General features: G+C 43.3%; 1 protein-coding gene across 1 annotated transcript in view; it reads right to left on the reverse strand.

Annotated features, from left to right (window-relative positions):
- The window catches only part of LOC107105629 (WD repeat and FYVE domain-containing protein 3-like), a gene marked incomplete at its 3' end in the record, with an annotated part of 114,152 nt that overhangs the window by 84,491 nt on the left and 20,544 nt on the right, over window positions 1-9,117 (reverse strand). Inside the window, 3 exon segments of the mRNA XM_015405632.1 lie at window positions 2,423-2,890; window positions 4,552-4,718; window positions 7,344-7,530. Coding sequence (XP_015261118.1) covers window positions 2,423-2,890; window positions 4,552-4,718; window positions 7,344-7,530 — 822 coding nt within the window.

Raw genomic sequence — 9,117 nt, forward strand, 5'->3', positions numbered from 1 at the left:
GAAATTTTATTAAATAAGACTAATGATTCAAAACCACTTGAGACTCTATAAGAAATGAATATAGAACTTCCATGGTGGGAGAATTTGCAATTACAGTCTAGGTTCGCCAAAGATAAAATAACAAAGTTTTATAATGGGAAAACAGATCTTGATAAAATTTGGCTGTCAACCTCTGATAAACTGATTCAAAAGTTATATAAATTTTTGTTATATGATGTCATGCAGGAGGAAATAATCAAGCCATCAATGATAACATGGATGCAGGATATAGAACATAGTCTGGATATGTCAAACTTTAAGATCTACATCTTTTAAAAATGTTCTATAGGTAGCACTGGTCGCCGGATAAAATGGCTAAATGCTATAAATAGGTGTCAGGAAACTGTTGGAGGTGTAAAAATAACGTGGGTACCTTTTTCCATATGTGGTGGCGATGTGAAAAGATCTATACATTTTGGAAGGGTATTAAGCACTTAATAACAGAGATTATGGGCATCGAATTGCAGCTAGTACCAGAAATCTATCGACTTAATATAATACCAGATGGATGATGAACTATGTATTTTGTCATATATCCTTACTGCAGCCAGGATATTGGTTGCCAAGTGTTGGAAATCTGAAAACCTACCTGTTAGAGAGGAGTTGATTATAAAAATCTGTGATGTGGCAGAAATGGACAAGTTGGACAATGCGTAACTCCATAAATATATTTCATATGCAAAATATTGTTTCTTTTCTCTTTGGTTTTTATTTTTAAGTTTACTTTCTTTTTGTAGTTTTGTGATGAAAATTATAAATATTGTTATCTTTTTTGTAATGGAAAATCATAAATAAATTTGTTTTTTAAAAAAGAAAACAATTTTTAAAGCCACAGAAAAAATTATAACGACATTTATGTATTTTCAAATTTTATTTACTCCATTTATTTACTTTATTTGTATCCCATGTTCCTCTTTTGAGTCTTTGGGGCTTACCAAACCGGTGTGAGAGCCAGTCTGGCATAGTGGTTAAGTGTGTGGATTCTAATCTGGGAGAACCGGGTTTGATTCTCCACTCCTCCACTCGCATCTGCTGGATGACCTTGGGCCAGCCAGAGTTCTGTCAGAGCTGTTCTTGAAAGGGCAGTTTCTGTCAGAGCGCTCTCAACCCCACCTACTTCACAGGGTGTCTGTTGTGGGGAAGGGAAGGGAAAGGAGTTTGTATGCCGCTCTGAGACTTCAAGTGAAGGGTGGGGTATAAATCCAATCTCTTCTTCTTCCTCTCCTCTGTTTTACTCTCACAATACCCCGGTGAGATAGGTTAGGCTGAGAGGATATGACTGGCCCAAGGTCACTCAGGTCACTCAGCCAGCTTCCATGGCAGAATGGGGATTCAAACCTGGGTTTCCCAGGTCCTAGCATGACACTTTAACCAGTACGCCATGCTAGCTCCCTGCGTGCAGTATTCTCACACTCTTGAACACATTAATCTGCCAGTTTGGTGTAGTGGTTAGGAGCACAGACTCTAATCTGGGAGAACCAGGTTTGATTATCCACGCCTTCACATGCAGCTGCTGGTGTGACCTTGGGTCAGTCACAAGTTCTCTCAGAGCTGTTCTCTCAACAGCAGTCCTCAAAAGAGCTCTCTCAGCCCCTCCTACCTCATAGGGTGTCTTTTGTGGGGAGCGGAAGGGAAAGGAGATTATAAGCCATTCTGAGACTCCAAGTAAAGGGCAGGGTATAAATCCAATCTCTTCTTCTTCTTATACTGAATCAGACCATGGGTCCATCATAATCAGCACTGTCTACTCAGACTGGCAGCAGCTTTCCAGGGTCTCAGGCAGAGGTCCTTTTAACTGGAGATGCCAGGGACTGAACCTGTGATCTTCTGCATGCCAAGCAAATCCTCTACCACTGAGCCATGGCCCCTCTTTCTGATCTAATGATTGTTCTCATTAACTCCTCTGCTTCAGTGTGGCCCCTGGCATGCAGCTGTCACTAAAATAAATGTTTAAGTAGTGACACAGCAGCAGCAGGAGGCATTCTGCTCTCAAGCGCTGAACTGCCTGAACTTTACAATCGCCATGAAAAATAGCTTTAATCTTGGACATTGGATATGACCTAGAGGTGTTCACACACTGTTCATCAATATTTCACGTGTACAGGCAGGAAGCTTTATTCTTGGAAACAGCCTATGTAGATTCTGCAGAAAACTAAGGTTAGAGAGAGTTTCAAAATTGCCTCTGGTGGGGTGGCATATGATGAAGCAAATTAAGAGAAATCTGAAATTACACACATGATGTCAATAGCAGTCTACCTTTCAGGATAATAACATGAGAGATGTGCATTTTCCATAGTACAAGCAACGCAAGGGCAGAGGTGAGCAAAAGAACCGAATACAGCATTATTTAAAGCATTAAGGGGGGGGGGAGAAAGTAATCTACCTTGATCATTCAGAGCCTGTGTAGGATCTTTCAAAAGAGCTGCATACTTATGCAAGAGGTTCACCATCACCTCCAGAAGTCCCACCTCCCTGAAGACATCCTTAAAGATGTAGTCATGACGCGTGAACTTAAGTAGTGTCTTCATTGCAAAGATGCTACATGGGTAAGAGGCGCTGGATTTTAAGAGGATGCTGACGCTGATGAGTTCTTTGCAAGGTATGTAGTTCAGGCTGAAGACGACAAATTCAAGCATCTCAAAGTATTTGGCCTGCACTTCTGGAAGCTTAGCAATCTTCTCCGCAAACTGGGACAACGTGTGCTGGGACTCCAAGATGAAGTAGTTGGCATTGTCCGCAATGTATATATTTAAGATGGCATCGAGGATAATTTGTGCAAGGTAGCTAGTTTTTGCCTTCAGGAAAGCATTTTGCAGGACAGAGAATGCTTGGATATTCCTCACGTTGTGGCCTACAACGATGGAGGGGAAAGGACAGTACTTTATGTTCAAATTATTGTTTGGGCATAATCAAGACAGAGTACAAATTAAAGATACACATTTATTCTTTAGTTAGTGCAAACAAGTGCGCAGGAAGCTGAGCCCACAGAGTGTGGGAGGGGTAGTAGCACAAGTTCTTCCTCCTCACAGAACAAGCAAGGCCTCAGGAGAGCTGCATTAGCAGACATGGTATCAGTTCCACTTGGCAGGGGAGGCAAGTAGGATTGTTTTCAGGGTGGCGCCCTGGCCTTGGAAGGAGGAAAATTTGTTTGAGAAATGATGACTTCAGGTGCTCCTGTTTTACAGTCCACCATCAGGTTTTGTCAGTTACCTGTGCAGAGGGTGGGGGTGTTACAGTGGAAAGGAATAGTTGGCTTTATAAATGCCTATACCATTGTCTAGGAGGAGGTAAGATTAGGTGAGATTAGCAATGACCATAGGCATAGACAGCTTTAAAGGAGGGTTAGATAGATTCATGGAAGATAGGTCTAGCAGTGGCTATCACTCTTGGTGACTACAGGGAACCTCTGTGTTCAGAGGCAGTCAACCTCGGAATCCCAGTGCCAGGAGGTAACATAAAGGGAAGGCCTCAGCCTCTAAGCCCTGTTGTTGTACCTCCAGAGAAGCTGGTTAACCACTGTTTGAAACAGGATGCTGGACCAGATGGACAACTGGTCTAATCCAGCGGAGCTCTTCTTATGTTCTTAGGGCACACAAAAGAACCACAAAGTGGGTGGATAAAAGCTGTTATGTATTGCTGTTATTAAACATGGCATCCTATGGACGCTGGAGACCGGAGTTCCAACTTATACTATCAACATTTTTAAACATGGCATCCTATGGACGCTGGAGGCCGGAGTTCCAACTTATACTATCACATTTTATTTTTAAAATGTCTACAGCTGTTAAGCACTACACACAGGCCTACAACCAGGATTTTGTTATTTGTGGGACATATTTTTTTCTTGTGGGGCAACCATTCGGAGGGAGTGAAGGGCTTTGTAAACATAATACATTATAATAAATTATACCCATACCAGTACCAATGCTGCATGTGATCAATACTCCAGAAGTAGCTAGGTTATACATAAATAACATGCAAGTATGCTGAAGCATGCAAGCCTGTATGTTGGTGTGGCATCCAGAAGAAATCTAAAATTCTGTTCCCCCCCCCTCATACCCTTGGCATCCCTGTCCCCCTCCCTGCCCTTCCCAAGGTTGATTCACTAGTCTATTGCTTAACAAAACCCTGTGAATCCTCCCTACCCTCCAAGCCATCTGTTTTCTTCCGCATACCAATCCCCACCCATGCCACTTGTAGGGCATTGGCTGTAATGTAAGGAGACGGGGCCCCAAGATGCCCCACTGTAGCTACGGGCCCGACTACGTAACAGAACAGTCATTATGATCTGAGCCTTGAAATATTAGCCACAGTTTCCCTTCAGAACCCAAAGTGACTGTGCGACAAAGGGAAGGTCAAGTTGTCTCCATCATCCAAAGGACCCGGCAAAGAAAGACTCCTTCAGGCCAACCTAAGCCTACCCATTTAATGGGGGAAACGTCAGCAGTGAAATGACTGAAAACACACTGACAGACTTTCTTCTCTATATGGACTGAAAAGAGCACACCTCACCTTTGCCCGCAGGCTGTGGGACTGCAAATCCGGGCAACAGAAAAGGCGCCCCTGTAGTAACACCAGCTGGTTTTAATTCATTGACCCCATATGTTGTTAGTGAGGTTATCAGATTAACCAAATCTTTCAAAGCATCCTTGGATTCGGCTTCTTTTGCTTGTTCTAACCTGCAGAAAAACAAAACTGACCTCAACACAAAAGCCATTCATTCTTTCAAACCTATCAGAAACATTAAGAAAAAAATAATCAGATGATTTCAATGGGCACTTCCACTTAATTACACTACAAAAACAATGGCCTGGGCCCATTGTAACAGGCATCTTCCGAAAAATGTCAAGAATGAGGCCATGTGTGCCTTGAACTCTCTGGAACAGGTCAGCCCCATGAGCCATTAGTCAGCAGTCCTGACTTGGCCTGATAACAGCTGTGCTGCTGGCAGATGCCTGACAAATGAGACTATGGATGGGGGTTGGTGGGAGGCAGTAGGGAGCCGCTTTGATCTGATAAGCACTTTTCCCCCCCTTTTGCCGTCAAGTCACAGCAAACTTATGGCAACCCTGGAGGGTTTTCAATGCAATAAGCATTCAGAGGTGGTTTGCCATTGACTGCCTCTGCACAGCACCCCTGGTATTCCTTGGTGGTCCTCCCATCCAAACACTGACCAGGGCCGACCCAGCTTAACTTCCAAGATCAGGTTAGCCTCGGCTATCCAAGTTGTGGCACTGCATATATATAAATAAGCGCTGCATATAATAATTATTTTTTCTCCAAGTATTTATTCCCCTTCCTAGCCTCCCTGGGGAAAAAAAAAGTTTTCTAAACTCCAAGAAACTCTTCTGTAGCCCCTCTGGCAAGACGAGAGAGTAGGAGTCACCTGACCTCTTCTGAGAGGCTGTTCTACAGTCATGGGGCAGTCACTGAAAAAGCCTAAACCTGGACCATGGCAGAGCATGGCTTAGATCAGGGGTGCCAAACATGCAGCCCAGGGGCCAAATCAGGCCCCTGGAGGACTTCTATCAGGCCCACAGTGGAACTGGCTATCTTCTGCTTCTTCTTCCAGTTCTGCTGCTGCTGCGTCATCGTAGGTTTGCCGCTTACAGATACGCACCTGAACAGCATACTCAAGATTGCAACAGCACAGACATTTTGATGCAATAATTCAGAGCAAGAGGTGTCAGTTATCAGACACTGTTAAATAAACAAAATACTGCAAGAGTGCTAATGTTTTAAGCATGTTTTTATTTTAAGTAAAAAAACACCTTTGTGTTTGTGTCCTTTATAAAGCTTATAACTCTGCTACCTGGCATTACATTTTATGACACACAAGGCCCTGCCCAACAAGGTCTCATTTATGTCAGATCCAGCCCTCATTACAAATGAGTTCAACACCCCTGGCTTAGATGAAGGGGAAACTGACAGCAGACCTCACTGGGTCAAACAAAGCTGCTGCGCAGGAACAAGCAGGGAGAGACAGTCCTTCAAGTTTGCAGGCTCCAGGTCCTGAGGAGCTTTGAAAGTGAGCACTAACATCCTGAATGGGACCCAGTAACTCATCAACGGCCAGTGGACCTCAGAATAAGAATAACGTGGTGCTACCAGCTAGCCCAACAACAAACAAGCTGCTGCCTTCTGTACCAGCTGCAGTTTCTAGCTTGTCTTTAAAGGTGGCCCCACTTAAAACGAGTTACATCAGTCTAGTTTCAAGGTAGGGTTGCCAAATCGGACACCTCGCCGGCGGGGGACTCTGGGGTGGCTCCCGGAGCGTGTGGGCGCACCGCATGCACGTCACAGGGATGTGACATCATGATGCCAGGCACGCTGGGGGCGGGGCCACAGCCATTTGAGGGGAAAAGAGAGTCAGACGGCCACATCCCTGTGACGTGCACGCGGGGGTGGGGTTTCCCCCGGGGCCCGATTCCGCGGGTTGCGGAAATCGGGCCTCCAAAGCGGGGGGGAATCCGCCCCCCGGGGGAACTTGGCAGCCCTATTTCAAGGTTAGTATAAAAAGGAAAAAGCAAAACGGCTGGCAGTGACCGGGGGGTAGTAGGGTATAATGGGAAGAAAATGGTGCCAGGTGTGGGTGGGGAACTTGGAAAATCTGCACTTTCCTGTCCACACGATAACCAAACAACCTTCCCAGATAGATCAAACCAAAGACAACTTGGGAAAGAGCACTGCAATGCAAGAGGAAACCTAGAAAGAGAACAACTGAATGATGTTCTACAGAAACTAAAACAAAACACATTGCCTTGGGGGTGGAGCAATACCTCCAGGTGGAAAACTCCAGTAGCAATGGAGAAAGAACAATAATGAATAAGAGCGTCATGGACAAGCAGGGCTTCCATTACTCTATACTGAACAAGTAATTAATTAGCACAGAAAGACTGAGGCCTAGGGTTGCCAACCTCCTGGTGGTGGATGGAGATTTCCTGCTGTTACAACTGATCTCCGGGCAACAGAGATCAGTTCACCTGGAAAAAATGGCTACTTTGGAATGTGGATTCCGTGGCATTATACCCCATTGAAGTCCCTCCTCTCCCCAAACCTCACCCTCCTCAAGCTCCACCCCCAAAATCTCCAGGTATTTCCCAGCCTTGAGCTGGCCTATGTAATTTTCCTTTGTGGAATATTATCTTTCCTTCGCAGCATATAAGGACTGAGTAAATGCAATTTTTCCTCTGCATCTTCAGTGAGTTACACATGTTGATGTGTGGAACAGACAGACCTTGCTGAGAAAAGGAAAACAAAGTGATCAGACAAGAATCTTACGTTGACAAGCTTTGTTTGCATACCTGAGTAAGAGATCAAAGAGGAAGTTATATCCTTGCCATATCCTAAAATCATCCAACAGCGTTTGAGAGACATCGCTGGAATCTTTGAGGAAGCAAGAAAGGCCAGCAAACATCTCAACAATTTCTAAAGGTGAAAGGTCATCCGACTGCTGCATGTTCTGAATACATGTTGACAAGCATTCTTTTTCTGCAAAGATAACATTACAGAACGAGCATTTTAATATCCACAATTGTTTGCACTTAAAAATGACTATGGATTAGTCACTACTGTCACACCTCTTAGCAAGCAGTTTTCAAAAATGAACAACAGAAACACCCTCCCCCACGCACACACCTTCCCCAATTTTTACAATTGCAAGAAATGTGCAAAAAGAGAACTTTTGTCTTGTTCTGAGTTCCACACAGAGCCATAATTTCAGCCAGCAAGCCAGCTAAACAAGCCCAATTTCCTCCTCCATCTGCTAAATGGAATTACAAAACGGTCATTCATTCAACTCTTGCCACTTCTCAGAATGTGCAAAGTAGCTTTTAAATAAAAATCTAAAATCAATTTATCTATTAAAAAACAAATATTCTCTTTGTGACTATGCAAAATAATTATGACTCTGTTTAGACGCCATAAACTGTGCAAACTCATAGGAGTTTGACACATTATATATAAAATGTGCAAACTGGGTTTCTGTAAAAGACCAAGAACTCAATTTTGTATTTTTAAAATTTTATTCTTTTAAAACTTGTTATATAAACTGCTTTGGTGATCATTTGTGGAGTGTGGGGAAGATGGATGTATGTTTCTAAAATAATTACAATAAGTCTGCAGTTTAAATTTCTGAAAGGCAGTAAAAATAATAGACCTAAAGAAATGGGAAATCTGTTTAAAGGCAAACCTGTTTACTGAACATTTAATGCAATCAGCTAATTGTTTCCAGTTCTCTTCCTAGAAAGACATTTGTTGTGCCTGCAAGTGATAGGTAACTATTTGAGGAAGGAGTTTCATGTGCAAAACTAGATCCTTAATCAGGGAATAATTAAGGCACCATGTTCCCGTATTTAGGCAGAACTGAATGTGTATTTCCTACAGCTTCTTTCAAATACAAAAAGCAGATTAGCTGAACGGAACTAGGTTTTAAATAATGTTCCATGGTCTATTAACTTGCAAGTTCTTGGGAACTATATGCAGAATACTGGAGACCCATAACGTGGCAGTAGCTTAATTTTCTTCCATCTGCTATAAATGTTCTGAAGAGACAAAGCAGCAGTAAAACAGAAACAACTAGCCAAGCTGCCTCTGGAACTACAGAGATATTTAAGAGTAAATGAGAAACAGGAACTCCTCTCGGGAGCTTTCAGCATCAGCAGAAGTTACAAAACCACAATCATTCACATGAGAAACAACTGTACATTCAGCCTAGCAGAAATTTAGGAAAAGCTCTACTTGGCATTTCACAAACTTGCTGAATTACAAAAAAAAAAAAAAAAGTGTCTTCTCCTGCCATCTGTGCTATGACATTTTTCTGCATGTTACTAGTTTAGAGCAATGAAAAAAGAAAAAAGAACTGTGACAATTTAGCGCTTGGTACTATATTCATAAATCATAATATACAATAACAGAAAATAAGTAATATCAGAGGTCATTTCGGGGGGATCGTGGGGGATCGCAGTCCCCCCGGGTGAGGTACGGGGGGGCGGGGCACATGACGAAGCCCTGCCTCCTGCTTCCGGCCGCCCCGCTTCCGGCCCTCATTCAGCCAGGAGGAGGCAGGAGAAGAGGGAG

This window comes from Gekko japonicus, unplaced genomic scaffold (genome assembly GCF_001447785.1).
Source record: "Gekko japonicus isolate JY-2015 unplaced genomic scaffold, Gekko_japonicus_V1.1 scaffold1127, whole genome shotgun sequence".
NCBI lineage: Eukaryota > Metazoa > Chordata > Lepidosauria > Squamata > Gekkonidae > Gekko > Gekko japonicus.